At 43.8% G+C, this 25,735-nt stretch overlaps 1 protein-coding gene across 1 annotated transcript in view; it reads right to left on the bottom strand.

Moving 5' to 3' along the window:
- LOC126252343 (diuretic hormone receptor-like) overlaps positions 1–25,735 on the bottom strand; it is a 263,050-nt gene that overhangs the window by 172,967 nt on the left and 64,348 nt on the right. Inside the window, exon 4 of the mRNA XM_049953232.1 lies at positions 18,545–18,638. Coding sequence (XP_049809189.1) covers positions 18,545–18,638 — 94 coding nt within the window. The remainder of the gene's footprint in view (positions 1–18,544; positions 18,639–25,735) is intronic.

The raw sequence follows: 25,735 nt of genomic DNA, 5'->3' as shown, positions 1-25,735 counted from the left end.
GCTCCTAAACGAACATCACAAGGCTGAATGGGTCCTCTGCCAGCCCTCCCAGCAAAGAAAAACGCCTGGCAGTACCGGAAACTAAAACGAGTCCTCCTAACAGTAGTCAGTCACACTCGCCGCTCAGCTATGGAGGAGGACGCCAGTTATAATTTGGTCGCATTAATACATTTAGTGATTAATAAACACAGCTTCTCACCAGTTTTATGTTTTTATTTTGTAGCGGATTGTGCTTCATTTTCTCAAACTCTGCTCTTTTCACGAAACCTCTACGATTCCCCTCTCCAGTTTCTTCAGTTCAAAGCCAGTGTACGTTCTTGGCTGTATCAATATTTTTAAACAATGCTCGGACAGATTCCCGCTCTTAAAAATTGTCACCTGAGCGGTTAGTGTAACGCCCACATTGGTACAGTAATGAGCATAATTATTACTAAGTAGCGACTCCATGAAGTGTTGTGTGCACCACGACCAAATAGTGGATATAATTTGAAGGAAAATCAGCATTGGCCGTATTTTGTTGTTTTATTGTCAGCAAAATCGATTTTCAGTTACTTAGTGACCATCCTCAGTGCTGTAATATACAATTAAAATTGGTAGGCACTGGTATCAAGCTATAACCACAAGCTTAGAGCGATCACATAAACTCGTCGGATTTGTCATTTGTACTCAGGTAATCCATGTTTGCGGCGTGCTTATGCCCGCACGACGGGAATTAGCAGTCTTTGAACGCCGAATGGTAATTGGAACTAAACGCATCGGACATTCTTTTCGGAAATCGTTAGGTAATTCGACATTGAGACACCCACAGTGTCATGAGCGTGTCGATAATACCAGATCTCTTGCATTATCTCTCACTACGGTCAACGCAGTGGCCAAGTTTATGTGATCACTCTAAGCTTGTGGTTATAGCTTGATACCAGTGCCTACCAATTTTAATTGTATATTACAGCACTGAGGATGGTCACTAAGTGACTGGAAATCGATTTTGATGACAATAAAACAACAAAATACGGCCAATGCTGATTTTCCTTCCAATTGTATGAGCATAATTACAATGTGTCGTTGTTTTTGTTGTGGTCTTCAATTCGAAGACCGGTTTGGTGGTACTGTATCCTGTGCAAGCCTCTTCATCTCCGAACAGCTACTGCAGCCCACATCCTTCTGAACTTGCTTAGTGTATTCATCTCTTGGTCTTCCCCTACAATTTTTACGCCCCACACTTCCATCCTTCCATACTTTGATGTCTCAGAATGTGTCATACCAACCGATCCCTTCTCTTAGGCTGTGACGCAAACGTCTTTCATCCCGAATTCTGTTCAATATCTCCTCATTGATTACGAGATCCACACATCTAATTGTCAGCATTCTTCTGGAGCACAACATTTCAAAATCGTCTCTTATCGTGCATGTTTCAGTTCCATACACCGTTACTCTCCATACAAAAACTTTCAGACAAGACTTCCTAACACCTAAATTTATATTCGATACTGCCAAACTTTCTTCTTCAGAAACGCTTTTCTTGCCATTGTCAGTCTACATTTTATTTCCTCTCTCCTTCAGCCATCATCATCTACTTTGCTGCCCAAATAGCAAAACCCTTCTGTTACTTTGTCTCGTTTCCTAATCTGATTCCCTCAGCATCACCTGATTTAATTCGACTATACTATTTTACTTTTGCTGATGTCCGTCTGACATCCTCTCAAGAAACTGAGCACTCCGTTCAACTGCTCTTCCAAGTCTTTTTCTGTCTCTGACAGAATAAAAATGTCATCAGTAAACCTCAAAATTATTACTTCTTCTCCCTGAACTTTAATTTCTATTCCAAACTTTACTTTGGTTGCCTTTACTGCTTGATCAGTGCTCAGATTGAATAACATCGTGGATATGCTACAACTCTGTCTCACTCGCTCGTCAATCCCTATTTCCCTTTCATACCTTACAATATAAGAAATAACATAAAAAGAATATTAACGTGGGTGCGATGGTCTTTGAAAATCATGCCCCTCTCGCGGCGAATGAAAATGAGCCATGTGTAGGGTCCGGTTGGCACCTGTTTGCCCGCGGGACGGATTGCGCTGTAATTAGGGCGGCGAGGTGGCCATTCGCAGCGCTCCGGGTAAACCAATTAGGGCGACGCCGGCGCCGACCAGATTACGTCTCCGGTCGCCCCTGACAAATGGCTGTGTGCTCGAATCCCGAAACCGGCAGCAGACAAAACGACAGCACTGCAGAGGGCAAAAAAAACTAAAAATACCACCGGGTCACACGCGCATGTGGACGCCATTTCAGGAGGCCGGCGCTCTGTGCGTGGCAAATTGATTGCTGCAGACTGAAAATCTCATCATTTCGCACGAAGCGGGTTATTTATAACAGCTTTTTCCTGCCGCGCTGCTCGATTTCGATTAGTCAGATCCATTAGTTGTAAATGATTAAAACTGAATTATGTAGTAGCGGAAGAGGTATTCTGCGAAGGCTGAAAACGTTAACTCTGTTCAGCGCTGCAGCGCGATATCGAAAATGATCGTCCGCTACATCTAGATTGACAATGTTACATTTCATATATACAGCAAAATAAGGAAGTCTATTTAGGGCATAAATTCATCAACTTTTCTGTCGACTTCCATTGCCTTAACTGCGCAATATTGCCTCACATAGGAATATGCCCTGTCTACGCAGTTAAGAGCACCTCCTTGACGTGACATCTATAGCATGTAGAAGAGAGCTGGCCAAAATGGCCAACATAATGTATTCCCATTTTTTACCTGATTAGTAGTCGGCAGAAATGCATAGAAATGAGGATTATAATCTACAAATACTATACTATACAGTGAGGTGACAAAAGTCATGGGATAGCGATATATACATATACAGATGGCAGTAGAATCAATCGTATACACAAGCCCAAAAGGGCACTGCATATGTGGATCTGTCATTTGTACTCAGGTGATTCATGTGAAAAGGTTTGCGACGTGGTTATGCCTTCATGACGAGAATTAACAGTCATTTGAAAGCGGAATGGTATTTGGAGCTAAACGCGTGGGACATTCATTTCGGAAATCGTTAGGGAATTCGACATGGACACCCACAGTGTCATGAGTGTGTCGAGAATGCCAGATCTCATGCATTATCTCTCGCTACGGACAACGCAGTGGCCGAAGGCCTTCACGTAACTACAGAGGGCAGCACCGTTTGCGTAAAGTTGCCAGTGCTAACAGACGAGCAACACTGCTTGAAATAACCGCGGAAATCAGTGTCGGACGTATGACGAACGTGACCGTTTGGACAGTGGGGCGAAATTTGGAGTTGAAGGACTATGACAGCAGTCAACCGATGCGACAGGTTTTGCTAACACACGACATGGCCCGCAGTGCCTCTCCTGGGCTCGTAACCATATCGGTTGGACCCTAGACGACCGGAAACCGTTGCCTGGTCAGATGAGTCCCGATTTTAGTTGGTGAGAGCTAATGGTGGGGTTTCGAGTGGCGCGCAGACCATACAAAGCCATGCACCATGTTGTCAACAAGGCACTGTACGAGCTGGTGGTGGCTCCATAATGGTGTGTACTGTGTTTACATGGAAAGGACTGCATCATCTGGTCCAACTGAACCGATCATTGAGTGGAAATGGTTATGTTTGGCTACTTGGAGGCCATTTGTAGCCTTTCTTGGACTTCATGTTACCAAACAACTAAGTTATTTTTATGGATGACAATGCGCCATGTCACCGGACCGCAAGTGTTGACGATTCGTTTGAAGAACATTCTGGAGAATTTGAGCGAAAGTTTTGGCCATCTAGATTGCCCGACATGAATTTCGTTGAGCATTCATGGGGCATAATCGAGAGATCAATTCGCGCAGAAATCCCTGCAATACCCTGCAATACACTTACGCAATTACAGGGTGTTTCAAAAATGACCGGTATATTTGAAACGGCAATAAAAACTAAACGAGCAGCGATAGAAATACACCGTTTGTTGCAATATGCTTGGGACAACAGTACATTTTCAGGCGGACAAACTTTCGAAATTACAGCAGTTACACTTTTCAACAACAGATGGCGCTGCAAGTGATGTGAAAGATATAGAAGACAACGCAGTCTTAGGGTGCGCCATTCTGTACGTCGTCTTTCTGCTGTAAGCGTGTGCTGTTCACAACGTGCAAGTGTGCTGTAGACAACATGGTTTATTCCTTAGAACAGAGGATTTTTCTGGTGTTGGAATTCCATCGCCTAGAACACAGTGTTGTTGCAACAAGACGAAGTTTTCAACGGAGGTTTAATGTAACCAAAATGACCGAAAAGCGATACAATAAAGGATCTGTTTGAAAAATTTCAACGGACTGGGAACGTGACGGATGAACGTGCTGGAAAGGTAGGGCGACCGCGTACGGCAACCACAGAGGGCAACGCGCAGCTAGTGCAGCAGGTGATCCAACAGCGGCCTCGGGTTTCCGTTCGCCGTGTTGCAGCTGCGGTCCAAATGACGCCAACGTCCACGTATCGTCTCATGCGCCAGAGTTTACACCTCTATCCATACAAAATTCAAACGCGGCAACCCCTCAGCGCCGCTACCATTGCTGCACGAGAGACATTCGCTAACGATATAGTGCACAGGATTGATGACGGCGATATTCATGTGGGCAGCATTTGGTTTACTGACGAAGCTTATTTTTACCTGAACGGCTTCGTCAATAAACAGAACTGGCGCATATGGGGAACCGAAAAGCCCCATCGTCCCTGCATCTTCAAAAAGTACTGGTCTGGGCCACCATTTCTTCCAAAGGAATCATTGGCCCATTTTTCAGATCCGAAACGATTACTGCATCACGCTATCTGGACATTCTTCGTGAATTTGTGGCGGTACAAACTGCCTTAGACGACACTGCGAACACCTCGTGGTTTATGCAAGATGGTGCCCGGCCACATCGCACGGCCGACGTCTTTAATTTCCTGAATGAATATTTCGATGATCGTGTGATTGCTTTGGGCTATCCGAAACATACAGGAGGCGGCGTGGATTGGCCTCCCTATTCGCCAGACATGAACCCCTGTGACTTCTTTCTGTGGGGAGACTTGAAAGACCAGGTGTACCGCCAGAATCCAGAAACAATTGAACAATTGAACATCTCATCTGCATGTGAAGCCATTCCGCCAGACACGTTGTCAAAGGTTTCGGGTAATTTCATTCAGAGACTACGCCATATTATTGCTACGCATGGTGGATATGTGGAAAATATCGTACTATAGAGTTTCCCAGACCGCAGCGCCATCTGCTGTTGAAAATTGTAACTACTGTAATTTCGAAAGTTTGTCTGCCTGAAAATGTACTGTTGTCACAAGCATATTGCAACAAACGGTGTATTTCTATGGCTGCTCGTTTAGTTTGTATTGCCGTTTCAAATATACCGGTCATTTTTGAAACACCCTGTATGAATGCCTATAGAGGCAGCTTGGCTCAATATTTCTGCAGGGGCCTTCCATCGATTTGATGAGTCCATGCCACACCGAGATGCTACATTACGCCGGGGAAATTTAGGTCCGACACGATATTACGAGGCATCCCATCACTTTTGTCGCCTCACTGTAGAATAGTTTAAGCTCTTTAGGATCACGCTATTTTGTCAATAACTGACATTTTGAGCCTGCGGCTGTGTATAGAATATGTGTTGACTCCTACATAGAAGATTACAGCAACCAGCCACATTTTACAATGCTGTTTGTTTAGTTAAACAGCGCCGTTACCGGTTCCGAACCGCCAGGTTCATCTTCAGACGGCTAGTTCACGTTTTACATTAGATTTCGCCTTTTGTTTCCCCATCTGACGAAATTTACTTCGGGTGGTGATAGCCTACAACCAAAACAAGACGTGAGACATCGTCTTTTTAACTGCAGGAGTACAGTCTACACTTGCAACTTGGAAATTGCCTCTCCAGCCTTCAATCCTCCTACTTCTTACAAAACACAGAGAACATTACTGAAAAAGAACAGCAGAAAGTATTGTGTAGGCATAAGAGAAAAACTAGATATTTTGAAAATTAAGTAGGCGAACCTCCCCTCCATAACTCATATGATAGCTTACATAAGTTTCATGAAAGAGCTATTAACACAACTAACATCAGTTTTTCAAACAATGAACTTACTCTCATAAACAAAGGTCTGAAGCATAACATAGAGCCAAGAATTAATGCCAATAACTTGAAGAGCCTTACTGCATCTACTAAACTTGCATGTGATGCTGCTAAATTAAATTCCACGGAAGTCAATGTTTTGGCCTTCAAAGCCTATAACATACACTCCTGCAAATTGAATTAAGAACACCGTGAATTCATTGTCCCAGGAAGGGGAAACTTTATTGACACATTCCTGGGGTCAGATACATCACATGATCACACTGACAGAACCACAGGCACATAGACACAGGCAACAGAGCATGCACAATGTCGGCACTAGTACAGTGTATATCCACCTTTCGCAGCAATGCAGGCTGCTATTCTCCCATGGAGACGATCGTAGAGATGCTGGATGTAGTCCTGTGGAACGGCTTGCCATGCCATTTCCACCTGGCGCCTCAGTTGGACCAGCGTTCGTGCTGGACGTGCAGACCGCGTGAGACGACGCTTCATCCAGTCCCAAACATGCTCAATGGGGGACAGATCCGGAGATCTTGCTGGCCAGGGTAGTTGACTTACTCCTTCTAGAGCACGTTGGGTGGCACGGGATACATGCGGACGTGCATTGTCCTGTTGGAACAGAAAGTTCCCTTGCCGGTCTAGGAATGGTAGAACGATGGGTTCGATGACGGTTTGGATGTACCGTGCACTATTCAGTGTCCCCTCGACGATCACCAGTGGTGTACGGCCAGTGTAGGAGATCGCTCCCCACACCATGATGCCGGGTGTTGGCCCTGTGTGCCTCGGTCGTATGCAGTCCTGATTGTGGCGCTCACCTGCACGGCGCCAAACACGCATACGACCATCATTGGCACCAAGGCAGAAGCGACTCTCATCGCTGAAGACGACACGTCTCCATTCGTCCCTCCATTCACGCCTGTCGCGACACCACTGGAGGCGGGCTGCACGATGTTGGGGCGTGAGCGGAAGACGGCCTAACGGTGTGCGGGACCGTAGCCCAGCTTCATGGAGACGGTTGCGAATGGTCCTCGCCGATACCCCAGGAGCAACAGTGTCCCTAATTTGCTGGGAAGTGGCGGTGCGGTCCCCTACGGCACTGCGTAGGATCCTACGGTCTTGACGTGCATCCGTGCGTCGCTGCGGTCCGGTCCCAGGTCGACGGGCACGTGCACCTTCCGCCGACCACTGGCGACAATATCGATGTACTGTGGAGACCTCACGCCCCACGTGTTGAGCAATTCGGCGGTACGTCCACCCGGCCTCCCGCATGCCCACTATACGCCCTCGCTCAAAGTCCGTCAACTGCACATACGGTTCACGTCCACGCTGTCGCGGCATGCTACCAGTGTTAAAGACTGCGATGGAGCTCCGTATGCCACGGCAAACTGGCTGACACTGACGGCGGCGGTGCACAAATGCTGCGCAGCTAGCGCCATTCGACGGCCAACACCGCGGTTCCTGGTGTGTCCGCTGTGCCGTGCGTGTGATCATTGCTTGTACAGCCCTCTCGCAGTGTCCGGAGCAAGTATGGTGGGTCTGACACACCGGTGTCAATGTGTTCTTTTTTCCATTTCCAGGAGTGTAAAAACAAGTACACCTCATAAACAACAGTTCACGCAGAAACAGTGACCTAAACGTTCCAAACGTTCCAAACTATCTAAGAATAAAGCTTCAATAATGAAAGCTGATATAAGTAATTGCGCAGTGATAATGTGTGAAAAAGATTATCTTGACAAACCCATGCTATTCTTCAATATTAACAACATAACTGAATTAGATTCCGATCCTACTTCTAAATTTCAGACAAAAATTAAGAAAACACTTAATAATTGTAACTTTCTGCTAACTAATTGAGACGTGCGTGACCTCATTTCCATGAGCCCTACTGCACCCCGGCTCCGGTCACCGCCTCAGACCCACAAGGATAACTGTCCTATCAGACCAGTCATGAACTTTAGGAACTGCTCTTCATGTAGGGTAAATAAAAAACTGCTTGATCTGCTTAATACCCATCATACATTTAAAAAAATGTTCTCAGCTAACAACACATACGAACTTATTGACAAAATTATAGATGTTTACAATCCACCAACAGATACATTTACATCACTTGACATTGTAAACTTTTATACTAACACTCCTATAGAGGATACCATAAACGTACTCAGAAACAATCTACTGAAACATAAGAAACTAACTGTGGCAGAGATCTGTGAGCTCGTTGAGTTACTCACCTTGGTACTGTCTTAGAATTACGTCAGTTTCAATAAAAAAATATAAAAACAGGTAGGTGGGTCGGCAATGGGTTGAGTCTAGCTAGGATGTTATCAGATAATTACATATATCACTTTTTGAAGCTAACAGTGACATCACCAGAAAAGTCATCTACTACAAAAGATGTGTTGATGATAAAATTATACTTTTTGATGTCACCATTGACGAATTAGACAGATTAGCAAAAATCTGAGTAGCATGCACAAAAACATCAAATTTAGTATTGAACATCAGAACAACAACAGCATCAATTTCTTAGAAGAAAAAATCCCCAGCAAAAACCATAAGCACGATTTTGAGATTTATAGAAAACCAACATTCACTGACATATGTATTAACAGCTCATCTTGTTATCCAGATCAGCATAAGCTGGCATATTTTAGATCCACGCTGCAACACCTACACAAAATTCCACTTGAACCAGTTAAAAAAGAAAAAGAAATCAGTATCATTAAAACCATAGCCTTAAACAATGAATCACAAAAAAACAAAAACCATTCGCCAACAAAGATGCATACCAGACAAACATGCTACTTACACAAGGCACAGTAGAAAATAACAGAAAATATAATGCACTATCTTCCCTAGGGAGCATATCCTATAAAATATGTAACCTATTTGAAACACAAACATTAAAATTAGTTTCCACACAAACAACAAACTCCAGCAGTTAGCACTTCACAACTTAAAGAATAACAGCCCCCCCACACAACCACACAAAAAATCTGGCATATACAAATTCAGCTGTCAAAGTTACCTCACTTATTTTATTTAGCGTATGGCTAATACAGACATATCATGAAATTACATATACATATGTACATATTGACACACAAGAAACTTAAGTTTGTCTTTACAACTGAATATCCAGTCCTTCAATCCAGCGCACTGCATCTGGAGTTGCTAGCAGGAAGTCCTCTTTGGTGCCGTGATAAGCTCGAATCCTGCATTCACTTACAATGTGGTGAACAGTCTGGTATGGAGCCCAGCGGTCACAAGCTGGATCAGGCAGCTTCTTCCACTTAAAGAGAGCATCCCTGCATCGCCTATGGCTGGTACGGATTCTGTTGAGAGTAGACCAGGTCTTGCGTGGTAAGTCGAATCCACTTGGAAGTTTAGCACCTGAGAAGATGTTATGCAGGTGCACATCTGTCACTGCTTCCCACCGACCTTTCCATTCCTCAAGCGGTTTGAAATTCTTAGTAACCATGTCAGCAGCATCGCACAGAGTTGGATGACGTGATTTCAGTCTCTTGCGATTTAAAAGTGGCAGGTCGCTATGCACGGGTAGGTTAGAATTCCTGGAGATCTTGTGGAATTCTCTCATAAGGGCAGTACATCTGCGTAGATCAGGAGGCATTATACCGGTTAACAGTGGAAGCCAATAAACTGGAGTAGATCTGATTGTGCCAGATATTATGCGCATTGTCGTATTCAGCTGGGTATCAACAAGCCTTGTATGATGACTATTCATCCAAACAGGTGCACAATACTCAGCACTTGAGTATACCAAGCCCAGAGCTGAAGTTGGCAGGGTGGTTGCTGAAGATCCCCAGGTAGTACCGCATAGCTTATGGAGGATGTTGTTTCGAGTCCTCAGCTTTTGAGCTAAGTTAAGAAGGTGTTGTTTGAAGCATAGTGTACGATCCAGGATGACACCAAGATATTTTGGGTTCCAATTGTGACGAAGAATTCTGCCTCTGAAACTTACCTCCAGTTTTACGTTCGCCAACTGGTTATTTGGATGGAAGCAACCCACTTCTGTTTTACTCACACTGGGTTGGAGTCTCCAGATTTTGAAGTAATTGTCTAATGCAGACAGGTCATTGGCTAAAATCTCTTCTGTTGTCTTCATTTCCTGGTGTTTGACGGCTAGCGCCAGGTCATCGGCATAGCAGTATTTTCTGGACGAAGTATCAGGTAGATCCGATAGATATAGGTTGAACAGTAAGGGTGAGAGAACTGATCCTTGAGGCAATCCGTTGTTCATCTTCCTCTCCTTACTTATGTTGCTTCCAGTGATTACCTGGAACTTCCGATCACTTAGCATGCTGTTAATCAGTCGAGCCATTGTTCTGCAGGGTATGATGCGGAGAAATTTGTAGATAAGGCCTTCCCTCCACACAGTGTCGAAGGCGGCAGTTAGATCAACAAATGCCACAGATGTTTTCTGCTTCATTTGGTATCCTGACTCTATGAAGGATGTGAGAGACAATACTTGGTCGCAGCAGCTACGCCCTGGTCTGAAGCCTGCCTGATTAACTGGAACGTTCTCTAAGATAGCGCTACTTATTCTGTTACATATTAGCCTTTCAAAAAGCTTGTAGCAGCAGCTGAGTAAGGAAATGGGGCGATAGTTTTCTACCTTGTTGCTGGGTTTGCCAGGTTTCAGAACAGATATTATCTTCACCTTTTTAAACTCAGATGGAAGTTGACCAGTCAGCAGGATGTCAGTGAAGAATTCTGCCAGCCATTACTTAGCTTTTCCTCCCATATGGATCAGGAATTCTGGGTGGATACCATCGAATCCAGGTGCCTTAAGAGGTTTGAGGTCCTTCAGTCCAGAGTCAATGTCTGAAACTGTGAAGGGATGGGTATACTCAGATGAGGGAGATGCCTTCTTTTTCAGGTCACGAAGCTGTCGTCTGATATGTCTTGTATGTTTCTTGTCAGGAGGTACTCTTGAGGTAGTAATGATGTGGGAAGCAATTTGGTCTGGTGTTACTTCGGAATTTTTTCTGCATGCTGGTGCACTGTCTCCCAGTTTTCTCAGAAGACTCCATGCTTTCCTGCTCGAGTGGGTAAAGTCCATAGTTTTGACTGTTTCTGCCCATTTCTGCCTCCGAGACATGACCAAGCTGGACAATAGTTCCGTAGCTATCTCAGAGTCACTACTTTGCTGGAAGTATTGGTACAGTGTTTCACTTTCCTCATTCCATCCTGGAACATATTCTTTTCGGTATCCTCTTGGCATACACTTTTTAGCTGTTGCTGTTACTGCACCAATGAAGCATTGATAGTTATTATGTGATGGAGGTATCCATCGAATGGTCTTATCCAGTTCCGTTGAAAACTTCATCCAGTCGGCTTTCTGGAAATTCCATTGAGCATGCGGAGTTGATCGTATGACAGGAACAGTGCAGCCAATTTGTATTATTACAGGTCTGTGTTGGCTGTGAGGAAAGGCATCTATCACTTTCCTTGTGGTGTTGATGGGAAAGCCAGTTTCGTTGCAGCTAACAAAGCATAAGTCAGGATTTGAATCCTTGTCCCAAGCAGCTGACCTGAAACTGCCTTGATCTTTGGCATCAAACACTAGATGAAGATTATTCTCTTCGATCCATTCTGCAAGCATGCTCCCATTTTCATCATTTTGAGAGTACTTCCAAAGTTCATGGTGACTATTGAATTCTCCTATGTAAATTGCAGGATGTTCTGCTGTGTGTAGGACAAAATCGGGCCATGTTGTTTTGGGTGGTTTGTAAACATTTGTAATAGTAATGCCGTGCAATTGTATGACAACTGTATGTATATCTGCCTCCACACTTACAGAAATCAGTGAAGCTTCGTTTATGTTGTTACGGACATACGTAGCAATTCCATACACCTCGTGGTAAGTTACACCAAGTGCAGAATATCCAGGAATTCGACCTAGGCTTTGGAATATTTCTTCGCTGGAAACGCGAGTTTCTTGAATGGCGACGACATCTATATTGTTGTCCAGCAAATTTTTTACAGGTAGTCACACTTTGCCCTGCTAATGCTTTCGATATTCAGTTGAAGGAATCTGATAGTTGGTCCAATGTTACCTCACTTACTATACAGGACAAACTGGAAGAAGCATTGAGACATAGTTTAAAGAGCATATAGATGCTATACGTGTGAACAACATTTCAAAATCCACATCTGCCATGCACACAACTACTAACAGTCATGGGATAAAGAACATTGAAGACCATGTACAAGTATTGCGCCATTCTCAGAAAGGTAGCCTTAAGAATTTGCTTGAGGAAATGAAATGAGATTGAAATGTACGTACATAAAAGCAAATCACCACAAAGTCTCCTCAGTGAACAAACAGAGTTAGCCAATGCAGCCTTTCTTCCAAATTTCATTCATCTACATTCTAATTTAAAGTAAAGCAAAAAGTCCACTGTTGTAATATTTATATGTTCACATCCATCCCAAGCCACCTACTGTGCTCTCACGTATGCCATAATACATGTACGGTTGTAATATTTACTTACGTACATCTGGCCCTTACCATTTACTTTTGTTTCACTGTATACCATAATATTTACGTAATATCACTGCAGTAACACTTTACAACTGACTGCTTTATTTGTTTATCTTAATTTTATCAGTTCTCTTTCAGTGTAAGTAGTAAGTAATGTAAAATTAGCAATTTGTAAATTTCTACGGTCACATACATGTACATAATGAAATAGCTCTGAGAGTGGAAGTCTTTGGTTGTGTTATGGTTCTAATATCGCCATCTTTGAATACATACCTCTATGTGATGAAACTTCATAGTGTGACAGTGATAGTGAAAGTGATAGTGACTGGGTCAAATATCTCACGAAATAAGCAACAAACGAAAGAACTACACAGAACGAAACTCGTCTAGCTTGAAGCGGGAAACCTGATGGCGCTATGGTTGGCCCGCTGGATGGCGCTGCCATATGTCAAACTGATATCAACTGCGTTTTTTTAAATAGGAACCCTCATTATTATAACATATTCGTGTAGAACGTAAAGAAATATCAATGTTTCAGTTGGACCACTTTTTTCGCTTTGTGATAGATGGCGCTGTAATAGTCACAAACGTATAAGTACGTGGTATCACGTAACACTCCGCCAGTGCGGACGATATTTGCTTCGTGATATATTACCCGTGTTAAAACGGACCGTTTATCAATTGCGGAAAAGGTCGATATCGAGATGATGTATGGCTGTTGTGATCAAAATGCCCAACGGCCGTGTGGTATCCTGGACGACATCATCCAAGTGTCCGGACCATTCGCCGGATAGTTACCTTATTTAAAGAAATAGGAAGTGTTTAGCCACATGTGAAACGTCAACTACGACCTGCAACAAATGATGATGCCCAAGTAGGTGTTTCAGCTGGTGTCGTGGCTAATCCGCACATCAGTAGCAGACAAATTGCGCGAGAATAGGGAATCTCAAACACGTCGGTGTTGAGAATGCTACATCAACATCGATTGCAGCCGTACCATACTTGTACGCACCAGAAATTCCATGGCGACAACTTTGAACGTAGTGTACAGTTCTGCCACTGGGCACAAGAGAAATGACGGGACGGTTGGCAGATTTTTTGCACGCGTTCTATTTAGCGACGAGGCGTCATTCACCAACAGCGGTAACGTAAACTGGCATAATATGCACTATTGGGCAACGGAAAATCCACGATGGCTGTGATAAGTGGAACATCAGCGACCTTGGCGGGTTAATGTGTGGTGCGGTATTATGAGAGGAAGGATAATGGGCCCCCATTTTAGCGATGGCAATCTAAATGGTGCAATGTATGCTGATTTCCTACGTAATGTTCTACCGATGTTTCTACAAGATGCTTCACTGCATGACAGAATGGCGATGTACTTCCAACATGATGGATGTCCGGCACATAGCTCGCGTGCGGTTGAAGCGGTATTGAATTGCATGACCCGCACGTTCACCGGATTTCTTTCTGTGGGGAAAGTTTAAGGATATTTGCTATCGTGATCCACCGACAACGCCTGACAACATGCATCAGCGCATTTTCAATGCATGTGCGAACATTACGGAAGGCGAACTACTCGCTGTTGAGAGGAATGTCGTTATACGTATTGCCAAATGCATTGATGTTGGCGGACATCGTTTTGAGCATTTATTGCACTAATGTGGTATTTATAGCTAATCACGCTGTAACAGCATGCGTTCTCAGAAATGATAAGTTCGCAAAGGTACATGTATCACATTGGAACAACCGAAATAAAATGTTCAAACATACCTACGTTCAGTATTTTAATTTAAGAAACCTACCTGTTACCAAAATTGTGAGCCATATGTTTGTGACTGTTACAGCGTCATCTATCACAAAGCGAAAAAAGGGGTCCAACTAAAACACTCTATTTCTTTACGTACTACACGAATATGTAATAAAAAATGGTGGTTCCTATTTAAAAAAAACAGTTGATACCCGTTTGACCTATGGCAGCGCCATCTAGCGGGCCAACCATAGCGCCATCTGGTTTTCCCCTTAAACCTAGACAAGTTACCTTCTTTGTAGATTTTTCGTTTGACGCTTATTCCACGAGATATTTGGCCCGGTCACGGTCAATGGACCACCCTGTATATACACAAAAAGTGCATTATACAGTTTTCGCTGTTGCAAGATGATGATAAACCTGCAATGGAACGTAATGGCTCGGAGTCTTCATCGTAAGTCACCGACACATCTTCCCTTTACTAATAACAATTTGTGTACATCACTTAAAATTGTCATGAGGCACAGTTACAGTTAAAAAGAGGTGGTCTCACATCTTGTTTTGGTTGTAGGACACCATTACCCGAAGGAATTGTGTCAGGTGGGGAAATAAAAGCGAAATCTAATCTAAAACGTGAACTAGCCGTCTGAAGGTGAACCTGGCGGTTCGAAACCGGTAACGGCTCTATTTAAAGAAATAACTAGCATTGTAAAAAGTGGCTGGTTGCTGTAATTTTCTGTGTAGTTGGCAACCCATATCAACCCATATCAAACTGAGTACTTCAAACAACTGAATTTCCACAATATGCTAAAACGAACATTTTACCTCACGTGAGTGGGAAAAATGTCCTCTTAGATCTAATCTCAAAAATAACAGATTAAAGAACCGTTTTATCAAAGAACTAAATATATATAGTTTCGAAACGTCGTTCGACTTACACTTCTTATCAATAAAAGCCAAATTGTGTTCCTGAACTCCTGTACAGATATCATGAGCGCAGAGGGAGCATAGTTGGTAATTGATCCATTGCACTTCAGGCTTTAAATTTGAAATTTTTCTTCGCAGTCCAAAGTGTCTTCATCGTTGTAATCAAACAGAATTCTAAGCTTGGTTTCCTGCTCTTCGCACTCTTCTTTTTACTGCTTTTCTGCTCTTCGGCCGCTTTCCGTTATTCCTTCTTTTTTCTTTACTTTTCTTCTCTTTTTTTAATTTCCTGCTTCTAGGTCACTTTTGTAATAGCTTGCTCTAAGTATCTCTGTGGAACCCATCTTTCGACCACTGCCTTTACGTTTTCCCGTACACATAGTGGCCAGAAGCCATTGGCAAGATGGTCACTCTGAACGGATTGACGTTGCTACACAAAAGCTGTATACCCTCTTAAAGCATGACCGAAATTTCAGTAACGAAAGAAGTTCTTCAGGCTTTCGCGGAGATCTGTTGAAATCAATGAGATGTCCCTTCCGAATTTTCTAAATCTCGTTTCTATACTTCATTTTCCTTCATAAATTCCAAAATAGGGGTCTTAAATCAAAAAATTATTTCTGGCACTCCCATTGTCTTAAGCAACGAACTTTTCAGTAATATAAAGTCTCCAAACTCTTCGTTCAGTTCCAACGAAAGGTGTTGTAACTGCGTACGACTTCAGATATGTTGCAGTTCACGTTCTCCATGCATGTTAATTTAACACAAAGTGCTTCTTCATGTACACAACAATGATTATCATCTTCCGATCGTTTTAATTTACTGTTCTTTCATTGCTAAATTCTGTCTGCATAGTACTATAAGGTCAATTCATATCAAGTTTACAGTAACCGTCGACCATGCAACTGCATAATAGATTTTGTGATTTCTCAACGCTTTCTTCTGTCATTCCCATTTAATTTTAAAGGTATGTGACGATTTTTGCATACAGTCACCGGGCCGGTGGACGTCCACATCACGAACAGACTGCGAAGCGTAAATTGCGCTGACATCACAATTCTGGCGCACTGAAGAGAGTTGTGCTCACCGAAAACTGCCACAGGACGATACTATATCCTAATTAAAATTACTTTGTGACTCACTTTCTAGCTAGTCGATTGATGGAGGTCAGCTGCCATCCAATCGTAGCTGTTTCTCAATAGCCATGTGCTCACTTTGTTTCTCCTGACGTACCTCAGTTTCATTATATTTCTCAGTAGACCATAATTCCCTCACTTCTCTGCTTCTTCTGCTTATGTCTCCGTGCAGTTTTTTGTACTTTATGGGCAATTCAATTTTCCTGGACCTGAGATGCTGTCTTTCAAATAGTTCCAAGTGGATTCTACTTCTGTAGGCCGAGTCTCTTCTATTGATTTCATTTGTTCCTCAAGAACATCGCCAACATTTGTTCTCACTTCAGAACTTTCTAATTCCTTAAGTCTATAAGCCCCTTCTATTGTTCCTAAGATGATTCATTAAATTCAATTACTTAAGGGCTATAGTCATAACTGATATTGGCAACAGGATATGTTTTAATGGATTCCACATATTTTCTTAGTTCTTGTTTCACCGGTAAAAATCATTAAAAAAATTTCTTTTTTAGCTCAGTTCTCTTTCATAACAGTTTTTTACTGACCGATTCCTACAGATACAGCTGTCATCTTCAGATATTCAGAAACTTTTATATTTCACATTTCACACAAGATTATTGAAAATGGGAAATGTACTCTCTATAAAAATATTAATATGGCTTAAGTAATGAACGCACAGTTGAAGATGGTGTACAAACAGAAAAGATTTTCAAGATCAGAAAATCACATAGTATTTGTGGAACCTGTCAATAAAATTGTGGTTTCGAACTCGTTTTTCGCTATAAAAAATGTATTCAAAGAACATACAGACCGCTCCTCAATTCTCAATACGAGAAGCTTCATGGAATAAAATCATTCTGATTTCTGATGCTCTTCTCGCTATCAGTGGGTGATGTCCATGCGTAAAGCCTTCTAGGAAGAAGTTTGAAAAAAATAAAACATCATGTTCTGTACATAAATGCTCCTCTTGGGTCTTGGGACCGACTTTTGGGATCATCCCCTGCATGCCCCAAGGCAACATCGTGTCCTGACGTCTACTCCATGATCCATCTCCAAATTGCCTCCTGGTATTCGGTATAGGATATCTTCTTATCCTCGAAGATATATGGTCAGATAGAAATTGTATCATGTTTATTTCTGTAGGGAAACTGGTTTGACCGCGCCTCCAAAGGCCTCCTGCTTTGCCTTGTGAGACACTTTATCTGGCTCCTCTGTAAAGACCACTCCAGCTTGGGTGATCGTGGGGATAGCTACGCTACCGCCGGCACAGCCCTTGGCTACGCCGGAGCACATAAACCCTCCCGGCTGGCACTGAAGATGTCTCCGACAAGGCGGTGTCCCTTTCATGCAGTTAACTAAAATATTATTAATCGTTTCTACATCCGATCTGCAAGGACAAGTATTCTCTGAGAACATTGTGGCAGATGTATCTTCGATCTTGCAGGCAAGTGATGGTTCTTCTGACCTAAAAAGCTTCCACATTGATATAAAAGAAACATTGACTACTGATATCGAATATAAGCCATTACTATGATAAGCTCATGTCCAGCCGATGGATGGATCCAGGTTACCTAAGGCGACTAAGCTGCGGGTGTCATCGAACCGCAGAAAATTTTGAAGGTCAAGAAAGAAAAACTTGGATAGAGGGATCTGTAAAAGCAGATATCAAGAGATTTAAGATAATATTGGTGGGACGATAGGGAATCATGGAAACCGGACATCTGACAAAGCCGGAAAGTCTTCCGAAACCGGGATATGATAGTAACAAATTACTCCTAACCAAATACTTTTAGAAATAATTACCGGAAGAGCCAGAACAAAGCATAAATACAATAATTACCGAAATTTGCATTAGTATGCAACAATCACTGAAGCCTTCAAGATCTTTGTACGGCAATCAAGCAGCAGAACTGTTATTTTACAGCATTCACACGATAAACCTAGAGGGATAATTTGAACAGCTAGATGTGAACTAGTTTTCTTCGAATCCACAATAGTGAAACATAAAATTAATTCCACTGACTTCGCTAATCATATTTCACGACGAGGTTCTATTCTTAGAGCTACACATATCTGCTTGCGCTCAAGTGAATTTCTGGCGTACCTGCAGCGTGGTTGTGAGTATCCACATGAAGTCCGCTAGAATGTAGGTGCACATGAGGTTCGTGTGGATGGTATTTCGTAAACACCTCAGCTCCCTGTAACACACATAAATGAACAGTCATCATCTATCCCATCAGAGCTTTAACGGATGCTTACAGGTTGCAATGGGCCAGAGCAAGCAAATAAGCCGACAGTCAGTGTAATGTCAGGTGCTATGAAACGTTGAAATCGATGGATGCCGGTAGAAAAACGCCAGTCGGTGGCTTCCCAAGATGTCTGGTGCAATGGCCGCAACATTTCATGCTACCTTGCCCGCCTGGAAAGCTGGTGTCCGTCGGGTAAACGAAATCAACGAATCACAGACCTGGATTTAAATTGTGTTTGTGCTGTTTACTATAAACAATAAATAAAATATTGAAAGCATACAGGTAAAGGTGATGCAACTCCCACCAAGTTATCTGTGTTTATTAGTTTTCAAAGTCTCAATTACTATAAAAATAATACTAAAACCTAGGGTAGTATGGAGGGAAGTTCCAGCTGTTAATTGGCTGGCTTGAACACTCACACTGCGAGCCAGTTTGGAGACGATACCGTTGCAAAAAAGTTTTTTCATAGGCCTTCATAATCAGGAGACGCGTCAGACTTTGTTTTTGACACTCGTGACCCATGTGACTATAGTGACGCAAAACATTGGTGCAATGGTTGGTCGATTTGCATTAGGTTTTCCTTCCCAAAATCGGTTCGTGGCAGAGAGAATTTAGTGTTGGATGTTAAATCATTAGCATAAGGTATTGTGTTTAAATGGGCTCTGAGTATCGTAATAAAGTTCATTTTTTACTTATTTTGGTGTAACTTTCTTTATTTCGGATCGCGACGCGATGGCAGGCTTCGTGTTTTATTAGTTCCTGTTAGTGCTATTGCACCTAGTGTATATGGAGTTTTAGGTGTATTCATTGTGCGACAGGACTCAGAGGTGAAACTACAGATTAGGAACAGTTATGCTGGACCATTGCGAGATAGATATCGGTCCACTGGATTCCAATGGTGACATAATCTGAAAGCACTACCAAAGGTCTGTAGCAGAGTTTCACACCCCGTAATATTAATCAAGACTTATCCCATATCAGGGTATATGAGTTGTAAGCGTGAGAGGTTCCATGCCCTCTTTTGCATGTCGCCTCTCATTTTCATCAATTTTATTAATGTTCTATGTCATTGCGTGGTGGTAACAGAGTGAATAAGGTTATTGTAATGAGAATATTAGTACTGAGAGCTCAAAGTACTTTTCACTTGATTCCTATGGATGTTGGGTTACTTCCCTGTGTGGCCTGTGCAAGGCGAGCATCGGAGGACGCAGCACACTGCATTTCCAGTTGGGGGCTGCACTTCCCCGAGTTCTGAGGGGTTCTTACAATGGGTTTAAGTGCCTGGTGGAACGACTGACGTCGGTCGAGTTTCGCACACTGTATTCAGGGAGAAACGACCTGCGAGACGTCTGAGTGTCACTGCAGTTCATGTGTTTACCGTTCTAGCGCTTCCGGAACGAAGACTCCTGGCACCGACTGACTGCATTGTCCTCTTGCATTGTTCTGAGAATGCTTGTGGACCGTGCCGTGTTGGGTGCCACTGTCTGGCGCCAGATCGCCGGTGGTCTACGCAGGTTGTTTTCGAAGCCGGTCAAACGGCAAGTTCAGTGCCCTCAGCTGAGTAGCAGAAGCATGATTGGTCAACTTAAACTGAGGCTAGTTGACATCACAATGCCCTGCTCGAAACTGGAGGGAACGGTCGCTATTAGCGCGAATTATGTTCTGAGACAGTGTGGGGGAATTCTGGAATCAGCACTGAATGCTGATTCGCGGTTTTCTAGGAGAGTAGGGAGTTGAGCAATGTTGGCTTCGCTCTTGTGTTGCGCGGGCAATGGGGATTCTGGATCTGATCTTCGTCGGAGTCGGTCAGTCTTGCGACTTGGTCACTCTTTTTCGGAAGAACTTAGAATTCTCCGACAGCCTTCGAGGCCAGAGGTTGACACAGAATTGCTGCACGGCAAAAGTCGGCGCCTACATGATCAGGACGCTGCCTACCGATGACGTGCTGCAGATTTCAGTACTGGTACAGTATTTTGCAGCTCCGGCATTGTAGGACATTATCAATTTTATACTGAATCCCCCAGCAGCACGCGCGCTCGCTTTGCTACAAGTCCACCTTGCCTGTTTCTCCATGTGCTCCCATTTGTATCACTAATTGTGGTACTGCTGTATAGTCGAGAGATCAATATTTGATTCATTAGGACCTCCAGTCATTATCGTCAATCTATTGCATCACAGACTGTAGGAGCCCTCTGTTCTGGAGCCAACTCTTATTCTCAAAACAGTTCAGTATATCCTATCCTTTAATATACCCTATCCTTTAACCTACTGTTTGTGTCGTTAATTATGTGCATTTATGTTCTGATATATAATAAATCTAATTGTAATATTTTATTCTGCATGTCATTTCATGATAAAGTTGTCTCTTTTTTTCTATGAGTAGATTACGATTTTTATTTAATTATTGTGAGTGTGCACACCTTATTTTTCCAACTAGCAAGGTCCACCATCATTTCCCTGCGTTACCATTGTGTGCATAATTAATTAGGTGTTAGGTAAGGAGGGGGGTCGAGTGCATGTCTCGTTTTCATGCAAAATTCGTCAAAATTAAAGAGGTACAAACTCTTCTCCACCCGAGCATCTTGCAGGCGTTTATCGCTTTACACTCTTATGAGTCACAGTCAGGTGAAGTATCTTGTTATGAGAGTAACACGACAAATAGGCACCTAAGGCAATTCCTGGTCACTTGAAATCAAGTCAGTTATGTGACTATTTGACCTGTTATTTCGTAAGAAAATAATAGTTATCATAGTAATTCAGTTCACTCTAAACCAGTAAACTGCTATAGTCTCTAAACTGAGACCAAAATAATTTTAAATTGTGGAATTTCGTAAAAGAGGAAGATTTCTGAGTTTAATTTCAAACTTCTGCGCAGTTTTCCAACGAGAAAGGGCATGTGACACTGTTTGTGTTCGTCTAAAGTTAAGACTATGCAATCTCATGTCTACTTTAATTGCAAAGAGACTTCTGTCGTAGCGGATAAGCTGGTTAAGCGCACTGTGTTATTCAGATTACCACCTAAGGGAGCGTCCTAATTAGTGAAGTTCCCAAAGATGAGAATCACAGAGGAGCAACAAAGACGCATCCGAGGGTGAATTTCGCATGGCGGTTAAGATGTGGGGTCTTCGGCGGTCCGCTCTGCCGGTCTGCTGCCCTTAATGGGCAACCGCGCGTCTGCGGCCGGGCCGCGCCCGGCCAGAAGGGCCTTTGCGGGGTCCAACCTCTGCCTCCAACCTCCGCCTCCACCCCCACTCCGTGCACACACCACCCACCGCCACCGGCCTCCCTGGCACATCCCTGCCGTAATCAGCGCGGTCGCACAGGAGGGCAAGGTCGGGAAATCAATCGGAACCTAATTTCCCAACAACTCGCGCCGGCCGCGTCGCCAGATAAGGAGCGCTGATTAGCGCTGCTCACCGGAGTAATTGCCCGAGTTTTCGGCGCCGCCACCCGCCGCCGCCTTAATGAGAAAACCCCTTCCGCGTCTCTTGCAGGTGCTGCCCGCCTCCGCCCAACCACGCCTGTAGCCTCCTCCGCGCTTCCTTCTGGCCTGCAAAAGGACGCACCCCTAGTGAGAATGCCCCCCTAGGGCCCGCGCTGACGATATGATCTCACAGACTCCGTGCCCAAAGTGTATCAGCTGAAAGCGCCGCCCGGCGAGCAGGTGGAGGGTGAATGAAAGGGAATGGGGTAATGAACGGCGCGTCGAGGAAACTGCTGGGTCATTAAGGTACCTATAACCCAAGTCCCGATTAATTAACAAAGTTTCCTGCTAAATGATTATGGCTAGCATCGCAGGAACGCTTCTGGTAATAACAAGTTCTCTTTTTGGCGGTGATGGAGTGGGTGCGGGTGAGAGGAGAGGACCGTTCTACGTAAATAAATGCTGTTGCTTGCTGTCAGTAACTTCCATACAGAATGTTTAATAAATCGCTCCTTTTATTCGAATCATTCTTGTCTTCCTTCATTATACACTGTGACAGAAGTCATGGGATACCTCGTCACATCGTGTTGGACCTCCGATAGCCCGGAGTAGTGCAACACCTGGAGGGGCATGGACTCAACAAGTCTATGGAAGTCCCTTGCACATATATTGAGTTATGATGCCTTTACATACAGTACTCCATAACTGCTAAAGTGTTTCCAGTGCAGGATGGACCTCTCGATAGGTCCAATAAATGCTCGATATATTACATCTCGGGAGATCTGTGTGGCCAAATCAGTCATTGTAAACAATTATTCGTCAACCAATCGTGGACCGGTGACATGGCCTATTGCCGTCTATAAAGAATCCATCGTTGTAGGGAACACGTAGTCCTTGAATGGCCGCTGATGGTCTCTAAGTAGCCGAACGTAATGGAGGACCCCACAGCCCTCACCATTACGCAGCCACAACCAGTGTACCCAATTGCTCATTCAAAACTTGAATCCATGACTTCGTGAGGTCTGCATCACACACGTACCGTACCATCTGCTTTGACAACTCAGTTCGGGACTCATTTGACCAGACCACGGTTTTCCAGTCATGTAGCGTAAAACCGACATGCTGATGAACCCAGGAGAGGCGCTGCAAGCGATCTCCTGCTGAAAGTAAAGGCACTCGAATCTGTCGTCTGCTACCCCAAATTTCACGGCTTTGTCCTAACGGATACGTTTGTCGTACGTACCACATAGATTTCTGCAGGTGTTTCACGCAGTGTTCTTTGTCTGTTAGCACTGACATTCTACGCAAACGCCGCTGCTGTCGATCGTTAGCCGCGCGGTGTGGCCACGCGGTTTTAGGCGCCTTGTCACGGATTGCGCAGCTCTACCAGCCGAAGGTTCGAGTCCTTCCTCGGGCATGGGTGTTTGTGTGTGTGTTGTTCTTAGCATAAGTTAGTTTAGGTCTAGGGACCGATGACCTAAGCAGTTTGGCATCTTAGGAATTCACACACATTTGAACATTTTTTGTCGATGGTTAAGTGACGGCGGTCGGCCACTGTGTTGACGTGGTGAGAAATAATTCCTGAAATTTCGTATTCTTGGGACAAGCTTGACACTGTGGACCTCGGAATACTGAATTCCCCAACGATTTCCGAAATGGAATTCCCCATTCGTGTAGCTCCTCGTTCAAAGTCTGTTAATTCCCGTCGAGAGGCCATAATGACGTCAGAAACATTTTCACTTGAATGACCTGAGTACAAATGACAGCTCCACCAACGCACTGTTTTATACCTTGTGTGTGCGACACAGCTGACATCTGTATATGGCCGATAGTAATCGATGACTTTTGTCACCTCAGGGTAAGTTACAGAACTACTTTTCAATTTAATCACAGAAATCATCAGAAACTGACGTTTTCGTGTTAATAGCTCTTGAGCAGTGGTACTGTCACTCTTGCAGAGCGTTCTGATCCATCGTTTCTGATTTTACGTAGAGGTCTTCATTTCGGGATTGTCAGCCCATAGTAACCCATTGTTAAATTTTCGCTAGTTAAAGAACAGCCTTTCCCGTGATTATTACTCTAAATTTAGTTTACTGGCTGTTTACCCTAAAATTTTAACGTAATGTTCAGCAAAGATTAAAACTTACATAAGAAAAGCAATACTGTGCACTGAAATATTAGAAAAAGCGGTAGCTTATCACCAGGCCTTACTGGCTAATATCAAAAGGAAGAGAAAATGAAGAATTTATGATGTTCATGATGTTGTGCCACAAAGGGCAAGGCTGAATGACGTAGCGATGCTGCCATAGGTAATACAAGAAGTTGAGGAAGCAGGTGAGACCGGGGCCGAACAGATGCTGTTACATCCGAGGCTGGCTGCTGATACAACAGGAACTTCCTCTATGATGCAGATCAATCACCACATCGCCACCCAGCCGAAAGAACCGATTTGTAAAATCTCCAAAGGGGCAGGGCCACTATGCTTCACATCTGAGCTGTGGGCTCTGTTGAGACTCACATGATGTGGATCGATGCCCTTACAAAACAGGTACGCACAACCCCGTATAAATACCTTTCATTTTTCATAGGATGGATGCAGTGTGACAGCCAAAAGCTTCGAGGGGAGATCTATGCAATTCCACGAGTCGACATGAATCTACAAGCTGCCACCACGATACATGACATTCCTTATGCTGCAGGCCTACTGTAGGCTCTGAGTCGGAAGTTGTGGGCTTAACACTTCCCAGTTGTGGGGGTCACCTCTGACCCTACTTCCCATCGCTGCCCACCTCCTACCCAGAAAAACTGCTGTTCACTGTCGGATGTTGGCAGAAGCTCGGCTAACCACAGCTGTGCGGGCACTCTTTGGTGTCCGCCGCTATTTCCAGGAGCAGCCACTACTAATCAGAGCTGTCTTCCCCTGCGAGGTACACGGCAGGATTCCGCACTTCAGGGGCAGCCTGCCATGATTTGTGAAGTTGCTTCCAGTTATGGCGTACGTCGCCCAGGCAGCTGCACATACCTCGCTGACGTCATTGTTCTTCTGTGACACTAAAAGCTGACAGAGGCTGCAGGGCGCCTGCTTGCCTCAGCATCGCCATAACCACCGTCTACGGCAAACATCCTGGTGGGCCCTGACACTGCCAAGTAACGCTAAGTCTGTTGTACTTTGATCACTAATAAAATTAATATTTAATCAATGATGTTCCGTGATACGTCGGAATGCACCCATTCAACCGCCCGCCGCTCCACTGATATCCCGCCTAGAGTGGTGCACTATCAGCTTCCTGAAACTAACTGTCCAGTTACACAAACCACCATAGGGTCATCCATTCCCACCCTTTGCTATAAAGACACTGTGAGGCTGAAAAGATTTTTAGAGAGAAAAACGACAATGGAATGTTACGGTTTGTTATCTTGCTCCTAGGCGGTAAGTAGGTGGGTCATCTTCTGTTTGTGTAAAAGGTGATGCCTTTCATGGGGTAATTCCTTACCATCTTTTTTAGAGGCATTAATCTGTACAAGTTTTTCTCGAATGAGGCCATTAAAGTTGGAGCACATTCTCTGACTAGGAAGGACTAGACGACCTAACCGGGTGAGTTTTTTACAAGCAAAACGCCTT

Source organism: Schistocerca nitens, chromosome 4 (genome assembly GCF_023898315.1).
Source record: "Schistocerca nitens isolate TAMUIC-IGC-003100 chromosome 4, iqSchNite1.1, whole genome shotgun sequence".
Taxonomy (NCBI): Eukaryota; Metazoa; Arthropoda; class Insecta; order Orthoptera; family Acrididae; genus Schistocerca; species Schistocerca nitens.
This window is presented reverse-complemented; position numbering and strand designations above follow the sequence as displayed.